Here is a 23,933-nt window from a genome sequence, read left to right on the forward strand (position 1 = left end):
GGGGATCTCTCTGATAAGCAGGCAGATGATAGGTCTGTGTGTGCTATGCAGAGCATGGACATGGCCCATTCTCGTCTGTGGGGCAATCGGATAGAAACAGACCGCCTCTGTGTCCATCTAATGCCATCCGATCCGCCGGAATGGATGGGGCCGGAATGGAATAGGTACCCCCATCCGTCTGTTTTTAGCTGGCATGGTCGGATCAGATGGCGGCAGGTATCTGGCGCTCCATAGAAGAGACTGGAGGGTCCGATCAGGTCCACCCGAAAAACTAACAGGCATACCTGTTAAGACTGCCCATTAGAAAGGGGCTTTAGAAATAAAGGGGTACTATAGGCAAATATACTGTGCACTGCAATTTTAGTTGCTCCAGAGCTTAGTAAATAAGATAAAGCTTCACTTTGCAAAGAATTCCAAATCACATGCAAGAACATTAAAAAGCAGCATTTTTACTGGCATATGATTGGAAGATAGAAATCAGCAGAGCTTCCCCTCAGATCTAGAGCAACTGACTTTAGTAACTCAACCTCAAAGAGTTTTGGCTGATGTTCATTTTGCTACATCTGAAAACAAAGAGGCTCCACGTTAGCAATGCTGATATATAGCCAGGATCAAATACTTACTTTAGAAAAGCGATGCGAGCATGATGAAAATTGTCTGATTTCCATGCTGAAGTCCTCATCATTGGTGTCATCCTCCTCCTCTGTTTCCATGTGGTGGTATTTCTCAGACCGGGCTAAAAAGTAATACAAATATAAAGTTCAACATACAGAAGTATATATATGTATGTGGAAAAGAAAGGGTTGAGTAAGCAAGATAAAAGAATAAAAATGTCATCTACCACAGACCCAACAAGATGGTTGCAAAAAAGGTGACATCAGGAATAAGGTGAACTTTCAGATCCAGGTTACACTCAATTCAGGCATACATCATTCTCCAACCTCCATTGACATCTCCTGGCCCACCATTTTTTGAGGGTAACTTGGTCACCTTTGTTGGGTTCTCTCACCTGATATTATTGCCTGGCGAGTTTGATAAGTAGAGGTAAAAAAAGTAAAAAAACAAAAAACTGTGGCTCAACCCATTGCCATGTAATGATACATAGACGTGTGTAATTTACACTCTATTAGGTTTCGGCTCCGTTTTGCTACTTCACCAAAATCTGCTTGTCTAAATTGTGATGTCCTTTCTTAAAGTGCACCTGTGCCCACACTGCGTATGTTAAAGCAGAACTAAACTGTATCAGAGCACCACAAACTGAAAACACAATTATTATTTTTTTTTTTTATATACCAAGCAAAATCTCTCATCCATCCACGTCGCTATGCTTTAGCTTGTTGAGAAATTACTTTGAAAAACACCCCCTAGCATTTCTAGCCATGGCCATCTTGAGTAAGGGCAGATGATTCATGTAGCATTTACTTCATGGAATCAATCCAGGGCCAGGCATGCAGGCAGGGGGGTGTGCTTAGCTGAGAAAGCCCCTCCCTTTCCTCCAGATGAAAGAAATCTCATAGGACACCATTCTGGCCAAGAAACCAGGAAGCAACTGAAGAAATGTAAGAAAAAGTTTAAAATAAGTAAAAATAGTATACTTTCCCATCTATTTCCTAATTCTAGCAGCACGAGGATTCAAAATAGTTAATGTTGATTGTTTTCCATGTGCCCTAGCCATGACTAGCATTCTTCTATTGCAAAATCTGATCATCTACAGCTTTCATCCGGAATTTTTGGGAGGTTCAAACCTGTTAAATTTGGGCCACCCAGACTTCTATGGCAATAACTGGATTTTACTTTAAATCATTGAATCATTGAGGTATGTCTCCTTTTCAGGGAACTCTTGCCAATGGATAAGATGCATTCATGTATTAAATGTATTGTATACGCTATGTATAGTGTTGGTATTTTCTGATATAACATTAGATGTGTTTGTAATTCGCTTTCTGTTCATTCATATAGTAGCCACAAAACCACGTTTGTCCTTGAAAAAGCCATACGGCGAAACATGTAGGATTAAGATGTGGGACCAACTATAGGAGCTACAATAACATGTCTTGAATGACCATAAAGCTGTTCATGTATTGTATAATATTGTGTTTATGTACTTTTGTAACTTTAATAAATTGCGGTTTTATTCAGTTTGGTTTGTCCTTGTACTAATTGCACCTATAAAGTCCCATCCCCCCTACTTTGTATTTTTTATACAGGTCCGTTCTGTCATGATTCTATTAACATTGGCTGCATTTAAATAGGTAGCATTTATCATCAGACAGTACTGCCCACCGATGCCAACAGTGGGGTTCTTTTTGCCAGGATACAAAGCATCACTCGCAGCTGCAGCATCTATACCCCCAAACGATGGCCTCTGCAGCTTGGAGGGGAACATTGTTTTTTACCCCACCCAAAACGGAAAGTACAACTGCTACAGGCTGTAAACATGGCAAAAATGAAAAGGCATATCACCACGAATAGGGCTGCGCTGCAACTGCATGCAATATCATTCCCTCACCAACTGTCAAAACATCAGCATTGATATCCACAAACCTGAACAAGCCCTTAAAGCTTTTTCAGCCCCTTAGAGCCCTTTTAATTCCATGCACCGTCAGAGCACAGCTCCTGGGTGCCCTTCAGTTCGCTTACAGCCTCCCTAGGGCCATTTAGTTCCATGCACCCTCAGAGCCCAGTTCCCCTCCCCAACTTCCTCTCACTTGTATAGATGCCAATCAGTCCCCCTCAAACTAACAGCAAAGGAGTATTTTTTCCTTCCAGGGACACCACTAATGCAAGATTTTTTTTTTCCTTTGCCACTATTAGCCACATATCTGTGCACCAGTTTTAAACTCTTCAATCTGCTGCTATGCACCAAAACTATTGTAACTAATTACATGAACCTCACAAACATTACATACATTACAAAAAAAATACACCACCATTACACAGACTGTGTAATATGTCATTAGTATACAAGCATTGGAAATACATGCAACAAATTGATTTGTACAAAATATGTCACATCGGAATTCCTCTTTTTTTTATGGATACAAGCACATTCTATTACAATACACGCACACTAATCCCAGTGATATTTATCTACAAGATAAGATGTCAAACATTTGTGGGAATTTAAGTGTTAGGAAAGAATACCGTCAAGACTCGCATAAAAACTGAACTAAATAACTGGCAATAATTAACTCCTCTTAGTGTGCAATGTCTGCACAGTATAAAATCCTTAATGAGCGATAAGCAAGCGAGTGTGATAGGACAGACATTATAGAAAGGAACAAAAGCATTATGTAAAACCTTTTAGCCTCCAACTACCATATTTATCGGCGTAAAACACTCACAGGCGTATAACACGCACCCTAATTTTAAGAGGAAAGTTTCAGAAAAAAAAACGTTCCACAGCCCCCTGCGTATAACACGCAGGCACAGTTTACCCTCTATTTTCAGGGTAAAAAATTGAGTGTTATACACCAATAAATACAGTAATTATAAACAGAAAAGTCAGTGCTACTACCCATACATAGATAGCAGAGCTCCCGTGTGCTTGATCCACAGTCGCTGGCTGAGTAATGAGGAAAAAATGAGGAAAAAATTATCCGTACTCCGGTCGTTGCTGTTTAAAAAATCGTTGTTTTTATTGACAAACCACAGTGAACAAACGCAAATAAGAACAGTTAATGCGTTTCAGCCTATAAGGCCTTAATCATAACCATGACTAAGACCTTATAGGCTGAAACGCGTCAACTGTTCTCATTTGTGTTTGTTCACTGTGGCTTGTCAATGAAAACAACGATTTCTTTTAAACAGCAACGACCAGAGTGCGGATTATTTTTTCCTCATTATACAACTTATTATACAATCTTTCCCACTTACTGTCAAAATAGCTGGTGTCATCCTCCGACTCTAGCTGTGGGACAAACTCTGCTTTTTGTCTCAGTAAGCTGTTCCAGTCTAAGGCACAAAAGAATGGATGTTGCTTCACCTCATAGGCACCACCTAGAAAGCAGGAAAAAAAAAAAAGATGTGATATTCTGGAAGATACTGTCATACACCCTCAATATGGGGCTTATGTATTAAAAGTAGGCCATTTAATTTCTTTAATTTCCAACTGTAGCATACAATAAGCACACCAGTACAATGACAGGAGTTAATAGAAGACATGCAGTAGAAATAATTGTACTGGCTCTTCTACACAGCATTTACTACATTTTGAACTGGGGGTGAGAGAAACACAGAATGAACAGGCAGCATGTAATCATAACATTGTGCAGCTAACACACTACTGGTTGTGGTGTACTTCTCTCCAAAGACTGCAATGGTTTTCTTCAGACTTTTCTCACCAGTGATACCATTACAATGCAGAAAGGATCACAGTATGTGACAGATGTGACTGAAAGGTGAGCCTCTTGTGAGAATAAAAAATGCCCAATAGGTTAAACCAGTTGCATGCCCATAATGGCTACACAAAGCAATCTCAGACTGTGTTTTTATATTTTACTTATATGCAGAGCTTTTTTTCTCAGAAAATAGGTGCAGGAACTTTACCATGACCCCGTTCAGATTTCACAAACAGTAGAAGGGTCTTAAAGGGGCATTAAATACCAGGATTGCATTACATCAGAATGCAGAGTTCAGGTGGTTAAACACAGAGTGCAGAGCTGTCGCTTGTAAACACAGAAACCAGACTTCTGTGTTTACAAGTGATTGTGGTGAGCGGTCTGAGCCAGAGGTGGTGGAACTGAGTTCCCCCAAGTTCCCCCTGAAAAAAAGCCCTGCTTATATGTCCTTTAATAGCATGCAGAAAACATGCTGCATCTCACAGCTAACTATGAATCAGGTTTAGGCAATTAAATATGGTTAGCAGTGGTGCAACTAAAGTGATAGCAGTCACATAGATAGGAGAAGCTTGTTTTTTTTCTGTTGAGAGGTCACCTATTATGTTTCCCAGCAGTGGATGGCTTCTCCATAGAAATGAATGAATGTTGCTCTGCAGAGGTGTAGAAGAGGAGCCCATTGGATAGAATCTGAACCAGTTCCCAGTGGTTCCATACAGAAGATCGGAGGAGCTAGGATAGGGGAGTATAAGACCTTGGGGGGGCTTGGTGGAAAGATCAATTAATGGAAAACTTCACTATTAGTACACTTTAAGGGGCAGATCCACAAAGATCTGCCCCGGCGCACCGTATCTGAGATACACTACGCTGCCGTAACTTACTTTTTTTGGTTTGAATCCTGAAAGAATTTGCGCCGTAAGTTAAGGCGGCGTAGTGTATCTCTCACTGCGTAACGGCGCCTAATTCAAATCGGCGATTTGGGGGGCGTGTTTCATTTAAATGAAGCGCGTCCCCGCGCCGAACGAACTGCGCATGCGCCGTCCCTAAATTTCCCGCCGTACATTGCGCTAAATGACGTCCCAAGGACGTCATTGTTTTGACGTGGACGTAAATTACGTCCAGTCCGATTCACGGACGACTTACGCAAGCGAAAAAAATTTTTTAATTATACGCGGGAACGACGGCCATACTTAACATTGAGTAGGCCACCAAACAGCAGCTTTAACTATACGCCGAACAAAGCCGCCTAGAGACGACGTAAAAGAATGCGACGGCCGCTCGTACGTTCGTGGATCGTCGGAAATAGCCAATTTGCATACTCGACGCGGAAAACGACGGGAACGCCACCCAGCGGACGCCGAAGAATTGTATCTTAGATCCGAAGGCGTACGAAGACGTACGCCTGTCAGATCTAACCCAGATGCCGTCGTATCTTGTTTTGAGGATTCAAAACAAAGATACGACGCAATAAATTTGAAAGTGCGCCGGCGTATCCGTAGATACGCCGGCGTACTTGCTTTGTGGATCTGCCCCTAAGTCTATAAGTTAATTTCTTGCATTGTTGTACCCTCTTTTCTGGCAACTTATATTCACAGCAACCGTCCCTTGTAATGTACTGACTATGCTAATTGCTCTCCTACCTGACCGTCATTAAGTTATCAATTATGCTAAGATGATTTAACCACTTCAGCTCTGGAAGGTTTACCCTCCCTCCATGACCAGGCCATTTTTTGCGATACAGCACTGCGTTATTTTAACTGACAATTGCGTGGTAACGCATAGCTGTACAAAAATAAAATGTATGTCCTTTTTTCCCCAACAAATAGAGCTTTCTCTTAGTGGTATGTGGTTTCCTCTGCGTTTTGTTTGCGCTATAAACAAAAAATAAAAAAATTTACTTTCTTCTATAAAACATATCCAATAATAAAAAAATAAATCAGAATTTCTTCATCAGTTTAGGCCAATATGTATTCCACTACGTGGTTTTGGTAAAAAAAATCCAAATAAGCGTATATTAATTGATTTGTGCAAAAGTTATAGCGCCTATAAAACATGGCATATTTTTATGGAGTTTTTTGTGTACTAGTAATGGCACTGGGGTTAGCATCAGGGGCGATCAAAGGGTTAATAATGTCCCTAGGGAGTGCTTAACTGTGGGGGGTGTTTGTACTGTAGGAAGACAAAGATCTATGTTCCTGCTTAGCAGAATCACAGGATCTTAGTCTTCCCTTGCCACAGAACAGCGATCTGCCTTGTTTACATGCTTCTGTCAGAAACGATTGGCTGGTCCCGGTGAACATCGGGTCCACCAGACCCACTGATTGGGTTCCCCGCTTTGTCCAATCACATCGGGAGCTGGTCGCTTGCGGCACGTGTGCGCACTGCAGATCTGGAAGTGCAGAATCACGTACGCGTACATGATTCTGCACTGTAGGAGCCACCGCTCCGCTGTACATATACGTGGGGTGGTCAGCAAGTGGTTAAAGCATGGTTACATTTGATGTTGCCAGGTTATGTAGACACAGGTCCCCAGGGGATATCACATTCTGCTATGTGGCCTGTAATAGTTACTCCTAGGGGTCAGATTATTAAAATCTGGTCTTTGATTGCTTATCTAAGGAATATCCTCAAAACCAGTCAGTCATAAAAATATGTATGTTTGTACAGTGCCCTGTAAAAGTATTCACCCCCCCCCCCCCCCCCGGCTTTTTACCCATTTTGTTACATTACAGCCTTTAGTTCAATGTTTTTTTAAATCTGAATTATATGTTAAGGATCAGAATACAATAGTTGGCAAAGTAAAATTAGCAAAAATTTATACATAAACGATTTTTCGAAATAAAAAATTGATAATTGGCATGTGCGTATGTATTCACCCCCTTTGTTATGAAGCCCATAAAAAGCTCTGGTGCAACCAATTACCTCATAATTACCTCATAATTAGTGAAATGATGACTACCTGTGTGCAATCCAAGTGTCACATGATCTCTCATTACATATACACACCTTTTTGAAGGGCACCAGAGGCTGCAAAAGCAAGAGGCACCACTAACCAAACTCTGCTGTGGAACTCTCCAAACAAGTAAGGGACAATGTTGTTAAGAAGTACAAGTCAGGGTTAGGTTATAAAAAAAATATCCAAATCTTTGATGATCCCTAGAAGCACCATCAAATCTATCATAACCAAATGGAAAGAACATGGCACAATATCAAACCTGCCAAGAGATGGCCGGAGGAGCTGCAGAGTTCCACAGCAGAGACTGGAGTATCTGTACATACGACTACAAGCTGTACGCTCCCCATACAGTTGGGCTTTATGGCAGAGTGGACAGAAGAAAGCCATTACTTTCAGCAAAAAGCCATGTGGGACACTCCTAAAATGTATGGAGGAAGGTGCTCTGGTCTGATGAGACTAAAATTTAACTTTTTGGCCATCAAAGAAAACGCTATGTCTGGCGCAAAGCCAATACATCACATCATAACGCACTCAGGGAAACGAGAACCCGGAATCAGATTGAAAAAATTAAGGCTCAAGGAGATGTGACGGTTAGCTCTACGCAGCAAATAGCAGAAACATTTAGAGACTATTACTCAAATTTGTATCAATTAGAGAGACAGTCACCGAGGGCAAAAATGCACGACAGAGAAGAAAGGATAAAAGAATATTTAAGGGCCTCAGGGATGCCGAGGATATCGACTGAAGATGCAGAGAAAATAGACAGCCCTATTACAGTAGAAGAGTTTTGCGGTGCCCTTAGATCACTAAAACCGGGTAAGGCCCCAGGCCCCGATGGGTACACACTACGTTATTATAAAATCTTTTCAGAAAAATTAGCGCCTAAATTTGTTGCGGCGTTTAACTCGATACGACAGGGACAGAAGATGTTGGCAGAAACTTTAATGGCTGAAATAACAGTAATTCCGAAGGAGGGGAAGGACCCTGCTCAATGTGCGAGCTATCGCCCAATATCCTTACTAAACGTAGATCTAAAAATCTTTGCGAGGATATTGGCCGATAGACTATTGACACACATTCCTATGTTGATACATGCAGACCAGGTAGGGTTCACTCCTGGCCGAGAAGGTCGAGAAAATACTCAAAGAGTCTTAAGTACAATACATCTATCTCAGCAACGAAAACTGCCGTTAATATTGGTCTCCGCAGATGCGGAAAAAGCCTTTGATAGGGTGGAATGGGGGTTTTTAAAAGCTGTACTACAACACATAGGACTAGGGAGGGGGTTACAGAACTGGATTACAAGTCTTTATTCTTGCCCGACAGCAAGAGTAAAGATAAATGGGATAAAATCTGACTCTTTCCCCATCCAGAATGGAACTCGACAGGGATGTACCCTCTCCCCTATTATATTTATCCTTTCCCTGGAACCATTCTTGAGAACAGTCAGAGCGAGCACAGATATAAGGGGTATTCAAGATAAGGGGGACGAGTATAAAGTGGCAGCATATGCCGATGATCTATTGTTCACAATAACTTCCCCAACAACATCGCTACCATGTTTATTTGCAGAAATAAAAAGATATGGGGAAATATCAAATTTCAAAGTGAACTATAATAAGTCGGAGGCTATGGGAGTGGAGGTAGACAGTCGGAAACAGCAGCAACTGATAGCTAATTTCTCTTTAAGATGGACAGACTCCCACGTAGAATATCTGGGGACTAAGATACCTAAAAAATTAAGCAGAATTCTTGAATTAAACTTCGTCCCATTGATAAAACAAATAAAACTCGATCTACAAAAATGGGATAAAGAAACCTTCTCGTGGTTCGGCAGAATCAACATAGTTAAAATGAATGTGATGCCAAGAATACTCTATTTATTTCAAACCTTACCGATAAAAATACCGACCGGTTTTCTGACAGATATGAGAACTAGAATTATGAAGTTCATATGGGCAGGCAAACCCGCTAGAGTACGAAGAAACATACTGACCTTATCGAAGGAAAGAGGAGGAGTTGGACTCCCAGACCCAATGGGTTATTACGAGGCCTCGCATTTAGTACGTGTAGTGGACTGGTGCACACAGCAGGCAGACAAACCATGGGTAAACATGGAACGCGAGACGAGTAATATCCCGTTAGAAGGACTGGCGTGGCTAGCAGAAAGAAAAATACCTCAGTCTGCAAAAAAACACCCAACAATAAACGCGACACTTAGCGTTGTCAGAAAGATGTGTAAAAAAATAGAGCTGCTGAAACAGATCGGCCCTATGACACCTATTCTGGGTAACCCGAGCTTTGAGCCAGGTCTGAAAGACCGGCGATTTAACAATTTGAGACGGAAAGGCATCAGCAGACTGACACATTTTATGATAGACAATCATGTGATGCAAAATAAGGAGATGGAGCAGGTCTATGGTGAGGACATAGATTTATGGAGACGCAATCAGCTGAGAACGTACATAGGATCTCTAAAAATACGAATGGAAGATATAGGCGCACCATCGAAATTTGAGGAAATATGCTTAAAAAGGGAACCAATGAGACATATGTTATCGTATATGTATAATTTAATTAACGAAGCAAATGCACCTCAAGAACTAGTCTTCATAAAGGCGTGGGAGAGGGACCTGGACATAAAGTTTTCAGAAACACAGAAAAATAAGATCTTTTCATTTACACACAAAGCGTCAATGGCATCCAGATATCAGGAGGGAGGATATAAAGTTCTGACTAGGTGGTACAGAACACCAATGATATTAAATCGGATCTTCCCAAGTACATCAAAAATCTGCTGGAGATGTCAGAAAGAGGAGGGCACCATGATACACATGTTTTGGAGCTGTCAAAAACTAAAAGAGTTTTGGAATATGGTCTCGGACATCACTCGAGAAATCACCGGGGTGAATCTGGGAGACAGACCGGCAGCATATCTATTATTTGATATACCAATGTCTCTGGAAAAATATAAGCAATCTTTGCTAAGACATCTGTTAACAGCGGCGAAGGCCTGTATACCAATATTATGGAAGAGTACAGCTCTACCAACAAGGTCACAATGGCTTAGCAGAATAAATGAGATTCAGTTGATGGAAAATCTAACGATGGGAATCCGAGAACGAGAGGAGGAATATCGGAGGACTTGGACTCCATATTCGGAGTATAGAGATCGGAATCCCTAGGGAGGGGGGGGAGAGAGAGAGAGAGAGAAATTAGGTTTTTTTTTTTTTTTTTCCCCTATTTTTGTTTTTGCTAGAGGGGGGGGAAGGGGGTGAGGAAAGATGGAAATTATTCTGATTAAACCTATAGAAGAAGGTAACTCAAGGAAGTATTGACCTACAAAGGATAGTAATGTAATCAATGAGAGATTGGGCTGACATGGTGTAGGTTGTAGAAATCGTAAATATTTAATGTGAGTTGATTAACGGATGTTACAGATGGAAAATATGACAAAATAGCTGTATTATGTTTTTCTTCTTTTTTGTTTGATGTGAAAAAAAGATAAGAAAAGATAAATAAAGAATTAAAAAAAAAAAAAAAAATACATCACATCACCCAAAGAACACCATCCCCACCGTGAAACATGGTGGTGGCAGTATCATGCTGTGGGGATGTTTTTCAGCAGTCGGGACTGGCAAACTAGTCAAAGTTGAGGAAAAGATAAATGGTGCTAAATACAGGGATATTCTCTAGCAAAACCTGGATCACTCTGTGTGTGATTTGAGGCTAGGACGGAGGTTCACCTTCCAGCAGGACAATGACCCCAAACACACTGCTAAAGCAACACTTTAGTGGTTTAAGGGGAAACATGTAAATGTGTTGAAATGGCCTAGTCAAAGCCCAGACCTCAATCCAATAGAAAATCTGTGGTCAGACTTAAAGATTGCTGTTCACAAGCGCAAACCATCCAACTTGAAGGAGCTGGAGCAGTTTTACAAGGAGGAATGGGCAAAGTGGTAAGATGTGGCAAGATGTGGCAAGCTCAGAGAGACTTATTCAAAGCGACTTGGAGCTGTGATAGCTGCAAAAGGTGGCTCTACACAGTATTGACATTAGGGGGGTGAATAGTTATGCACATTGATTTTTTTCTGTTATTTTCTGTTATTTTTTTCTGTGATGAGTTCACCATGCCTGCCATTCTGACTAAAGGCTTCCCTTGCTTGCCCTCACTGCTCACCCACCTCTGACATCTCCTTCCCAGTTTGACAGCAGGGTACTAGTGTTGCAATTGCAGGCTTGATCTGGCACTCTTTCCTTACTGACGGGGAGAAAAAGGGGACATGTGCACAGATAATCAGGGCACTGATAATCCGTGCCACCTATTGGTGCCCATCAGTACCTCCTCATCAATGCTGCCTATTAGTGTTCATCAATGCCACCTATCAGTGCCTCCTCATCAGTACCGCCAATCAGTGCCTCCTCATCAGTGCCTGCTCTCAGGGCCGCCTCATTATTGCCCATCAGTGCAGCCTTATCAGCGCACAACAGAGAAGGAGAGAAATTACTTATTTGTAAAATTCTATAGCAATTTAAAAAAGTTTTTTTTTTTTTAAGTAATTTTTGGTTTGGCACCAGGCGTGAACAATTCCTATTGCCCGATGCCCCGGACATGCAGTTCCGGGTACTGGGCAGCTGATTTAAAAAACTGGTTACTAACTTTTTTAGTTGGTTCCCAGATTCAAAGCAAATTTGTCAAGTCCTGCGCTAAGCAAAATGTATTATTAATTATATAGTATTAAGTGTGAACTATTGTATGCCCAAGTTTTTTTTTGGTTTTCTTGATGATTTTGTTCCGTCTTGATGATGGAAACATATCAGGATAGAACTATTGAAGCTGCCATTACCAAGTTAATTTTAGAGGTGCAATTTCCAGAGTTGCCATCCTCATCCTTGCCTCACTATATTGGCACTGACCCCAAACAAGCAAGCAGGTCAAGACACCGGCTTAATACTTGCTCCAAGTTAGGATGGCGCAAGAACAAAAAGGACAGCCACAGCCCAGAATCTTTCCGCTTGAGAAACAAGTTTGCAGCACCCTTATTTTTCTCTTGACATGCTCACTCTAAGCCCATGCACAACAATGGAGATTACATCATTCTCTATGGCTTCCATTCACATCAATGCAGCACAGCTGCAGCTTGTTTTGTAAACAGGTGCAGGTGCTTTTTCAGTGCATTATTTACCCCATAAACTTCAATGGGAGAACATGTATAATGCATGCACATGCGTTTTAGTGCATGTGGGCATAGGTTTGCTTATAGCATCCAGTCTACTATAAAAAGATGTATCAAAAATGCAAGAAAATGCACTACAATAAAGCATCAAAAAATGCATCAGGCAGCAGCAGCACTAATGTGAACTTATACTTTAGTGGTATTAAACCCACAAACATTTCTTATATTGCAGCTTACCAATTCTTAGATATGGTGGCTGCATTAGTTTTCTTTTTGGCATTCTTGCTTATATTTTCATCTGGCGATATGGCCAATAAATTGAGAACAAGCTCTCTTGCAGATGTAGGGGTGCAGGGGTGCTTACACAATGATCAGTTTTATTTATGTAAAACCTTTATCTCAAGAGGAAAATAAAAACTGCTGTGACTGCTTATAAAGCGTTAGCTGGAGTCTGCCTTCAATTTGTTAGTGTATATAAATCTGCTAGTAAATTAAAGCGGAGGTCCGGGAAAAAAAATTAAAAGCCAGCAGCTACACATACTGCAGCTGCTGGCTTTTAATAAATGGACACTTACCTATCCTGCAGTCCCTCGATGTCGGCACTGCAGCGGATGTTTCCATCAGCTGTTGGGGGCAAGGGAACCTGGCCCCCATTGCGGGCAAGGGAACCTGGCAGTGTGGCCTTTCGGCTTCACGCCGGGAACCCTACTGTGTATGCGCAAGGCCCCTCCCAGGGGAGGACGACGGAGCCCCGCGGTGACGTCACTGCCGCGGTCAGACTGCCAGAAGTGGGAAAGGATATCTGTCAAAGACAGGTATCCTGTCCCCCCCCCCCAATATGCCAATTGTGCCACCGGAGGGGGGAAGGAACTCAATGAGCAGAAGTTCCACTTTAGGGTGGAGCTCCGCTTTAAACACTCCCCTCCCCACAGACTGGCAATGCCGCTGTCCGAATCTGCCGCTCTGTGCTCCATCCACAGTGGGGGCGCTCTAATACATAAGGCATGTTACTGGCTTAGATAACAAGATGAAAACAGAGTGGGAATATCCTAAAATAGGAAAATTAATGCAGCCACCACATACGATTGATAAGCTGCAATATATTACAATTTTGTTTTTTGGTTTAATACTACTTTAGAATGGCAGTAATATATACCTGCCTGTAGGTGTCACTGTGGACAAGAATACAACACTGAAACATGAACTATGTACAGTATTCATTTATTGGCTTAATTTATGCTTTTAATAACTTTCAAGGGGGGGGGGGGGAGAGAAGATAGATTCCATTTTAGCAGCTTTTATAACTCTGTGAACAAAGAATTTGGGCATTATCATCTTCAAATACACACATAAGTGCTTTACTCCATTGCAGCATTTATGATAGAAATGCATCTTTATCACCAACTGTAATTTAGGATTTCCGTCGCAAGATGAACAAAAGAAGGAAAAATTAGATGGAAGTGTTACATAATGGCAATTTCTGTCTGCATCAAAAAGAATTGGGGCTGTTGACAGCCTGTTAAACATAATTATCCTGAGTCACGGGAGACAGACAGGACAGGCTGCCAGTGGCATGAAGGAGCAGCAAGAATGAATGTGACTGTTGGAAATGGCTGAGAAACATGAATCCTGCCAGACAATACCTGGCTTGACCTTGGCGTGATCTCTGAACATGAGATAGCATGCTGTGATAGAGGCAGCGCAACTACGTCAGCGGAGGGCAGAAGAGAAAAGGGCAGACTGGACAGAAGTTTGTAAGCACAGCGAAAATTTCCATGTCCTATTCAGACAATAAAAGAATAAAAATGACCACTTTGTCATGAAATGGTTTATTAAGCAAGGACAGAGGTGCCAAGCGTTATTGTTGCCTACAGATCTAAACTCCTCCTCTTCTGCCCATACTAGATGATTTTGTGACGAATAAAAACTGCTAGGGACAACGATGCTGAGATGAGCGGCTGTGTGAGAGATGGCATCACATTTTATGGGATGTATTTTTTTATATTTAGTAGCGGTCTACCAACACACAAGCAGTGCTGTTTTGCTTGAAGAAAATATTAAAGCGGAGTTTCACCCACTTTTTAATCTTCTCATCAGCTTCTGAACAGTCCATAATGACTGCATTGGGCATTTATAAAAAATAACAAATAAATCCCTTCTAATTTACCTTGTTTCCAAGGCTTTCTTTCTCTCTTCCTGTTTCTCCCCTCCACAGCGATACAAGTAATTTTCTGTGGTGCACTGGCTCCTGGGAGATGCGTGTCATGATTCCCAGGAGTCAGTGGGTATCGCTGCCTCTCAGCATCGCGAGATGGCAAAAAAACGAAATGACGCGTCTCTGCCTGTTGTGATGGTAACCAGAGACGTTTCCTGCGCTGCAATGTGCGTTTAATGCGCATTCGCGAGATCGGGAGGTGCATGCTGGGTAGCCAGCAGCACCTTATGCCGGAAAAATATTCTAGAGAGCTTCAACAAGCAAGATGAAAGCGCGCAACACAGAAAAAACAAAAGTTTGTTTTATAAAAAAAAAAAAAAAAGAATTACAGCAGCGGTTTTACTAAAAAATAGTGATTACAGTATGAGATTAACATCAAAACAGTTTTCTTTGAAAAAATAAGTAAAAAATATGTTGGTGGAATGCCGCTTTAAGATTACTTAAAGGGGTTAAAAAACCTTAATTTTTTTTTACCTTAATGCATCCTATGCATTAAGGTGAAAAAACACCTTGTACTCATTGCCCCCCCCCCCCAGTCCTCATTTTACTTACCTGGGCCCCGAATCTCCGTGGGCGCGATCCTGCATCATTCTCTCTATGGCTGATTGGCTCTTCATTGAATAGATTGATAGCAGCGCAGCTATTGGCTCCCGCTGCTGTCAATCAAATACAGTGACGTGGCACCCGGGGGGGCGGGGCCGAGTCATATACTTGGCAGCTATGCATGCGGGAGCGCGCCCACAAGGCAACCCCCTCGGAAGAGAGCTTCCCAGAGAGGGTTAGCTCTTTCAGGGAGGAGCTGAGACAGCCACCATGGGATCCCAGAAGAGAACGATCGGGGCCACTCTGTGCAAAACGAACTGCACAGTGGAGGCAAGTATGATATGTTTCTTATTTTTTTTATTTTTAAAAACCCTGAACCTTTAGTACCACTTTAACCAGAATGAGAGCATGGAAATTTGTATTTTTCAGTAAGCCTTTACCACTCTCACGAGAAACTTGATCAGATTGAAAAAGTTCCCAGGTAAAATAGAAAGCTGCAACAGTGTAAATGGGCCCTAAATGTTTTTAAAGCGGAGGTCCACACAAAAAGGGAACCTCTGCTTTTCAGAACCCCCCCCCCCCCTCCAGTGTCACGTTTGGCACCTTTCAGGGGGAGAAGGTGCAGATACCTGTATAATACAGGTATTTGCACCCACTTCCAGGAATAGACTCCTGCAGGAGTCACGCCCCTTCGCGTCACCCCCTGCTGTCTTCTTGGAAACACACTGGTCCCGGGTGACTCGCGCATGCGCAGTAGGGAATCGGGCAGTGAAGCCGCAACGCTTCACTTCCTGATACCCTCACCGAGGATGGTGGCGGGGGCAGCCGAGAGACGAGCGAATGCTCGGCTTAGGCTGCCGACATTGCGCGTGCGCTGGACAGGTAAGTGTCCATTTATTAAAAGTCAGCAGCTGCAGTATTTGTAGCTGCTGGCTTTTAAAGAAAAAAATTTGGGTGGACCGCCACTTTAATGATAAATTCCAGGTATGGTATATTTTATACAACGTTACATTGCTCTGGCTTGGACCAATATAACTATGTATATACCATACCTGGCCAATTCCCCTGGAAGCTGGAAATCATTGAAGTAGACCCAGCTATTGAAGACATCTGCACTTGCATCAGGGTAAATGCTGAGCGGCTGGCCCATATGCATTGTATACACTGGAGGTCAGCCTGAATAAAGCCTAATTTTGGGCTCTAAAATCTTGGCGTGGCGCTTCGACTTTCACACTCAAACATCATCAACAAGACTGTGACAGATTTGCTCTAAATCAAAAGTGTACTTTAAAAAGAATATATATACTCTTAAAAATAAGAGTTTTATACCATACCTGGCCGATGCCCCATAAAGCTGCAAATTACTGAAGTAGACATTGCTACCCCAGTAATCTCTACCTACCACTGGGTTCTGTACTGAGCGGCTGTCCTGCTGCATTCTGAACAGTTCAGTTCTGAGTGCCAGTCAGTTAATGCTTTGCATTATCAGAACAACATGGTGGAGAGAGTAACCACCACCCCCATCCTCCCCCTTCCCTACCTTCCCTACTGATTACAAACTATAACACCACATACAAAATGAGCCCCAAATATATGATTGAGGATTCCCAGCATTGTGGGTTTGTATTGTAGAATTGCCGCTAACGAGATATCAAAACAAACACTGCCTGCTTTCAGACACAAACTGTCCGATGGGAATTTTGGACTGAGCAGTCTAATATGGCATGGATTACTCCTATGACTTATTGTTATGCAAGTTATGTATATTTCTGTGTAAGCTACAGAGGTCTGTAAACAGGCTGTTTTTTTTAGCATGCTGTAGGGAGATATAAAAGAAAAGCAGCAGAGAGCTCTACCTGCTGGCTAAAGCTACAAAATATAAACATTAAATATTTCATGTTAACAGGGTTTAACAAAGAAAATAAAAACAAATATTTTTTTAGTCCTGACCAGAACAAAAATTACGTACAAAAACTTGACACTCCCTTTGAGCTGGATAGAAGATATATTCCTTGTAGTGGCGAAGGCCAAAAAACGAAGAGATCAGGAAAGCTGGTCAGATTTAGGTGTCATCAGATATCGTAAGATGTAGTAGTAGTTTGTACTGTTTTAGCTTTGATAAATTATGTTATTCATCCATTTATGAAACAAATCTTTATGAGAAATCTAAATTTAATGATCCTTTCATTAACTTTTGATATTTAATCTATAAATGCTATCAGTGGTATGTTGAAGACAATTTGTAAAATGCAAATGAGTAACAGACAGTAAACCATATTTACTGATGTCAGATCACTGAAAGTGTAATTCTGATGAATTGCTGTTGGATAGAACACCTTGTACTGCCTGTTGTCAGCAAACTGTGCCTAGCTACCTTTCATCATTAGATAGATGGCTGTGTGGAGCGTGAAGGTTACCTGGTTATTAAGTCATCATAATATTTACACTAACACAACTTTTGCTTTTATCACTTTTGATTAGACTGTTCATCATGCTGGGTTGCAGAATACACAGTCTTTCAAACAAGGGAAGGATCAAAGAGCTGATCAATCACTATGCTTTCCATTCATAGGCTGATCTCATCAAATAGCCATATATTAATCATATTGTAGACACGCATCTCTGGATCTAACAATCACTGCTTAGATCATCTTGGGCCAAAACTAGGGGTCTCCAAACTACGGCCACTACAAGATTTTATCCGGCCCGTGGCTAGGGTCAGTAGCATATAATCAATGCGCACAGATTGAGATCAGCAGATGCTGCCTATGGTCCTCATTACTCGCCTGAAGAAGGGGCCCTGTGTGTCTCCGAAACGTTGCCTGATGTGTACCGTGTAAATAAAGCTTTGGATCCTTCTGAGGAATCCTTGGTGTGCTGATGACATTTCTTCATTCTGATATAAGGGGGGACTCTGATGGGGACCCCGCTAGAAGGGGGGGACTCTGATGGGGACCCCGCTAGAAGGGGGGGGACTCTGATGGGGACCCCGCTAGAAGGGGGGGGACTCTGATGGGGACCCCGCTAGAAGGGGGGCTCTGATGGGGACCCCGCTAGAAGGGGAGACTCTGATGGGGACCCTGCTAGAAGGGGGGGACTCTGATGGGGACCCCGATAGAAGGGGGGAGACTCTGATGGGGACCCCGATAGAAGGGGGGACTCTGATGGGGACCTGGCTAGAAGGGGGGGGACTCTGATGGGGACCTGGCTAGAAGGGGGGGACCCTGATGGGGACGCCGCTACAAGGTGGGGACCCTGATGGGGACGCCGCTAGAAGGGGGGGGACTCTGATGGGGACGCTGCTAGAAGGGGGGGGACTCTGATGGGGACCACGCTAGAAGGGGGGACTCTGATGGGGACCACGCTAGAAGGGGGGACTCTGATGGGGACCACGCTAGAAGGGGGGGCTCTGATGGGGACCACGCTAGAAGGGGGGACTCTGATGGGGACCACGCTAGAAGGGGGGACTCTGATGGGGACCACGCTAGAAGGGGGGACTCTGATGGGGACCACGCTAGAAGGGGGGACTCTGATGGGGACCACGCTAGAAGGGGGGACTCTGATGGGGACCACGCTAGAAGGGGGGACCTCTGATGGGGACCACGCTAGAAGGGGGGACCTCTGATGGGGACACCGCTAGAAGGAGGACTCTGATGGGGACCCCTAACATTTTCTGGCACCAGACTGCTGTCTCAGTCAAAAATTGACTAATATGGACTTCATTTCTTTCATAAAAATAAGTAACTGAAAGAGGATGCCTGACTACTAGACAAACTGTATTAATGCAAAACTGTTATTGGTGACTGCAAGAAAGTTCCCGTTTCAGATGTGTCCTGTGCGGTTTCTATGACAGAAATGTAATTCTGATCTGTTTTGACAGTGAGCACCTGAAGTTGCTATAACAGCATTTCTTAAAATTAGTGGAGCATAGAAGAGACAAGTGGGAGTAGAGACAATGGGTGCAGCAGATTCTTTGTATTCTACAGTCCTGTTCAGGAGATATAAAAATCTTCAAAAAGAGTGCTTTTATTTTTTTGCGCCAAATAGCTGCAGCATATTTTTTTGCTACAATCTTGTTAGACAAAACACCTTTTGTCCTTGTATTCTGGCCTGCTACAATGACTGACATGAAAGTCAAAGCCACATATTTTAAAAAATATATATATAAAGGTAATGGATGATGCCAGTAGAGGAGTGGATGTGTTTGTAGGGCAGAGGACGGTGCCAGTAGGGCGGTGGACGGTGCCAGTAGGGCGGTGGACGGTGCCAGTAATTTATTAATTTACTCTTGTATTTATTAAAATTGTATTTCTATTTTTTTTATTGTTTTTTACAAATTTTTTAGGAGCTTTGGTCAAATATCAGCAGGGGGAATCTGTGTGCGCACGGGCTGATTAGGCACACCCCCTGCACAGGGCAATGACATGCTCTTATCAACGCATGTCAGGGCTCTTAGATTGTAAAAGCAAAGTATTTCATTAGGAGCAGTCCACGCCAGCACATTGCGCAGATGCTGGAAAAAGTAGAACACACCGCACAAAGTGACATATTGCATAAAAAAGCATGTAAGCGCACTGCAATGTGAATAAATGTACAAAAACATCCATTAAAGAGTTTCCTTTATAAATAAGATTTGTGAAGTGAAAGAAAAAAGATTTACAGCACAAGGTAGAGCATGTTAAAACACAACACAGCATGCCAACACATGTATTTTTGTGCGCTCAACGCACACATTGAAGTGTGAATGGGCCCTTATGGGAGATCACCGTTCAAAACTTTAGAGAGACAATATAAAACAGTAAGACCTCGGCTACACGGAAGTTGTTGGATAACAAGACATTTGTTAACAGGTGCTTTTTTGCAAAAAAAAAAACATTTCAATTGAGGTCACTGCCTGCAGGTTAAACCTCCAGTTAACCAGTGATTACAATTTTGCAAGTTATCACAGCCCAACGAGATGAGGGGGCCCGAGATCTGCGCAGCGGAAATGTCACACCTGCGTCATGAGACATCTTTTTTTGGTAACGTTGCATTTGTACATCTAATCTATTAGAACAGATTATTGCTATCACATGTTCGTATGCTACGTTAGCACCCACAATTGCTAATTTTCCTTTATTAATACAAGCACCGTGGTACGATACTGCCAAGCTTTCATTTAAAACAGTTATGCTTTAAGCAAAATCTGTACAGCAAAAAAAATAAAAAAGATGAACGTTGTTTAATTAAACCATAGCAACTAAAGCAGAATTATTTCGTTGTTGATCCAACAATGCCTTTGTACTTGGGCAGGGTATATTTCCTGACATTTTTCCAGACTTTTTTTTCTTGAGCGTTTGTATGTGTGTTTTTGCGGGCATCTGAGGCTTGAGCCTCAATTTGTAACTGCTAATCATTACTATACAACATGCATAATTCTGCAATGCAATGTAAAATAAATACTCAACAGACAAAGCTGCTTACTTTAAAGCATACTTCACAGTTTGGAGACAATTTTTTTTTTCTGGACCATTCTGCTGTATTCTGGACCATCCAACAAGCAAAAATCCTACTAGTTCTGTTTGATTATGAGAGGCCTAGGCAGCTGTGTTTGCCAAAAATTACCCTGTATGTTCTGTGCAAGGAAACCTTCATTATCAAATAACTAGATTTGATCACAGTCTGCCTGAATAAAGGGCTAAAGGTTTAGAGGCTCGGCTTCTTGCATTGTATACAAAATGACAGACTTAAGACAGACTGACATAGTTTAAAAACCTTGCAGCCAGCCACCACACCTTCTCCTGGGAAACCTCTAAAATGAAAGAAATATTTTATTACATTTTTTTTTGGGCATACTGTGCGAATGGCATAACAAATAGTGGGGTTCTCTCAAATTTGACCATAAAAGTGGAAATATGCTTTAGAGCAGGTAAATGAAAGGTTATACAAATGTGTTAAAGCACATTTTTTTCTTCTGATTGTTGAAATGTGCCAAGGGCCAAATTTAAAGACAAACGCTACAAAGCATGAATAATATAAGAGCAATGCGGGTTACCTGTCCCCAATCTTTCCAGAGGATTTTGCCTGAGTAGTAATGTAATGAGGTCCTGAGAATCAGAGGGTGGAGCTTCATCCTTTTCAGGCCAATTTATTTCATCTGTCACAGGAAAAAAAAAAAGTTAGAGAACACAAAGCTAAAACAGGACTTTAATCTGCTGGTGACCTCACATGGGATTTCAGTGGTTTCTAGTTAGAAAGGAATTCTGACTTAAGATGGGTTTGTTCGACATTTTTAAATAAAAATATGCATACTTATTCTGGGTCAGTGTCTCAAAGTGGAAAAGCCAGAAAATCCTCATGATGGCAAAACTACTAGCATCTAAGAAAGGAGAGCCCAGCATTAGCAGCTCATCTCCATCAAGACAAGTTTTCTTTTAAAAAACTATAACCATATACAAGTGTTTATTTGCATTTGGGATCCTTGGAAACCAGCAGTACTGCAAAATCAAACCCATTTTTACAAAGTACTAAATGGCATCAGTAGAATGCATTTTGTATATTTCACATTCAAATGTATCATATATTTACCACCACACCCTGCCAATCCCTCCACTGTCTTCTGCTCACCCAACAAATTCAATTCAAGATACAAACAATAACGTACAAAGCCATCCACAACATCTCCAGCCATCACTACATCACTGACCTAGTCTCAAAATACCAACCAAACCATTCTCTTCATTCCTCCCAAGTGTAGTATCTGTTCTCATCAGTTACCAAGTGGTGGCGCTATGCTACTTTCCCTGATCTATGGCGGTAGGTTAGGGGTGGCGGTGGCTATGCAAATCCAGTTGGTGTAATGGTAACCTGGACAGTTAGTATCAGGAAGAGCCGAAAACGGACTGCTCGATGAACTGAGGGCTATTAATTGGTCTCCTTAAGAGAAAGCCTGAAGGGTTACCTCCTGATGGGGATAGAGAGGCACTGGGTCTGGGCAAAGTGCCGGATCCCTGACCTTCTGGCCTAGATTTGGTGTGGTTCCTGTCCTGTCAGTTTTTTGGAAAAGAGCACCGACCCCCCTTTTCTGTCCGGGGGGGGGGGGGCGGTTAGTACTTCTCGAATGTAATTAGGTGGGAATGATGGGAGAGATGGTAGAGCCTTTTAGTCCTGGGGCTCTCTATGCCTTCCTGGTGAGGATGGGGCTGCACTGGTCTGGCTGTGGGCCGGGGTTGAAGAAAGCCTGTGGTGTATTTTCCTCTGGAGTGGCAGTCCAGAGGTGCCGTAATTACTCACTGCGACAGGGACACTGAGTTTTTGCTGGCACCTTGGCCACTGCACCACACACACGCACTTTTTTCACACCTGCCTCTTTGGCCGGGCCTTTTGGTCAGGACCAGAGGAATTTTTTACTCCTGGCCTCAAAGTCAGCCATGCACATGGCACCATATGCACTTTCTCACCTTTCCCTACTTTTATGTTTGTCCTGTGTGGTCACTTTATGTTGTTTTTTTTTTCAGTTGTTGGGTCTGTCCACTGTTTCACGTTTGATGGGTAGGTTGTAGGTCCTCGGGCCTGCCCTGAAAGTCTTGGGAGGGGGTGGATTTGGCTTTCTGGCTTAGTTAACTCTCTCTCAAGGGGTCTCCCTTCAGGGGAGCCCCACCTAGTACTTGGTGGTGGTCCGTTTTCGGCAGACCCCCCCCAAGAACGGGGTCTGTCTGGTTGCAGTCAGATAGACCATGTAAAAGTACCCCAGTTCCCGTCTGGAGTCCAATGCCCCTGGGGTCAGGGCAAGGTCCTTCGATTTTAGAGGACCATATGTACACCCCTTTTTGGGGGTCACTTTTTGGTGTGCACTTTTTTTTGCACCGGGTGGAGTTTTTGGAGTTTGTTCACACACCACAGACTTTGGTGCTCCCTTGTCACCTCATCCCATGCTCACCTCCAGGACTTCTCCAGAGTCTCTCCCATGCTCTGGCACTCTCTACCTCAATCTGTCCGGCTATCTTCTACTCTGTCCACTTTCACAGGATCCCTGAAAAATGATCTCTTTAGTCTATCCAGCCTTCATTTAACAACTGCACATTAATTTTCTCCATCAGCCCATCCCCCACAATTATTACTTTTTGTATCTCTAGACCCCTCCTTCTTAGATTGTAAGTAGAGTTGAGCGAACCCGAACTGTAAAGTTTGGGTTCGGTACGGACTTTGGGTTTTTTCCCGAACCCGGACCCGAATAATTGCTGAAAGTTTGGGTCCGGGTTCGGAGTTCGGGAAAAAAAATGCGTGGAGGTCCCCCCAAATTCAATAACCAGACCCTTTAGGTCTGGTATGGATATTAAGGGGAACCCCGCCGTCAATTTAAAAAAAAATAGCGTGGAGTTCCCCCTAAATATCCATAACCAGACCCCTTATCCGAGCACGTTGACCTGGCTGGCTGCAGAAAAGAGGGGGGGACAGAGTGCGCCCCCCCCTCTCCTGAACCGCACCAGGCCACATGCCCTCAACATTGGGAGGGTGCTTTGGGGTGCCCACCAAAGCACCTTGTCCCCATGTTGATGGGGACAAGGGTCTCATCCCCACAACCCTTGCTCGGTGGTTGTGGGGGTATGCGGGCAGGGGGCTTATCAGAATCTGGAAGACCCCTTTAACAAAGGGGACCCCCAGATCCTGCCCCCCCTGTGCGAAATGGTAATGGGGTACACTGTACCCCTACCATTTCACGAAGG

General features: G+C 42.8%; 1 protein-coding gene across 6 annotated transcripts in view; it reads right to left on the reverse strand.

Moving 5' to 3' along the window:
* The window catches only part of MAST4 (microtubule associated serine/threonine kinase family member 4), a 742,993-nt gene that overhangs the window by 31,582 nt on the left and 687,478 nt on the right, over positions 1 to 23,933 (reverse strand). For all 6 annotated transcript variants that reach the window (XM_040339988.1, XM_040339978.1, XM_040339995.1 and 3 more), the window contains 3 exons: positions 21,263 to 21,364; positions 3,877 to 3,999; positions 624 to 736 (listed from right to left, as the gene is read on the reverse strand). In XM_040339988.1, coding sequence (XP_040195922.1) covers positions 624 to 736; positions 3,877 to 3,999; positions 21,263 to 21,364 — 338 coding nt within the window. The remainder of the gene's footprint in view (positions 1 to 623; positions 737 to 3,876; positions 4,000 to 21,262; positions 21,365 to 23,933) is intronic.

This window comes from Rana temporaria, chromosome 1 (assembly GCF_905171775.1).
Source record: "Rana temporaria chromosome 1, aRanTem1.1, whole genome shotgun sequence".
NCBI lineage: Eukaryota > Metazoa > Chordata > Amphibia > Anura > Ranidae > Rana > Rana temporaria.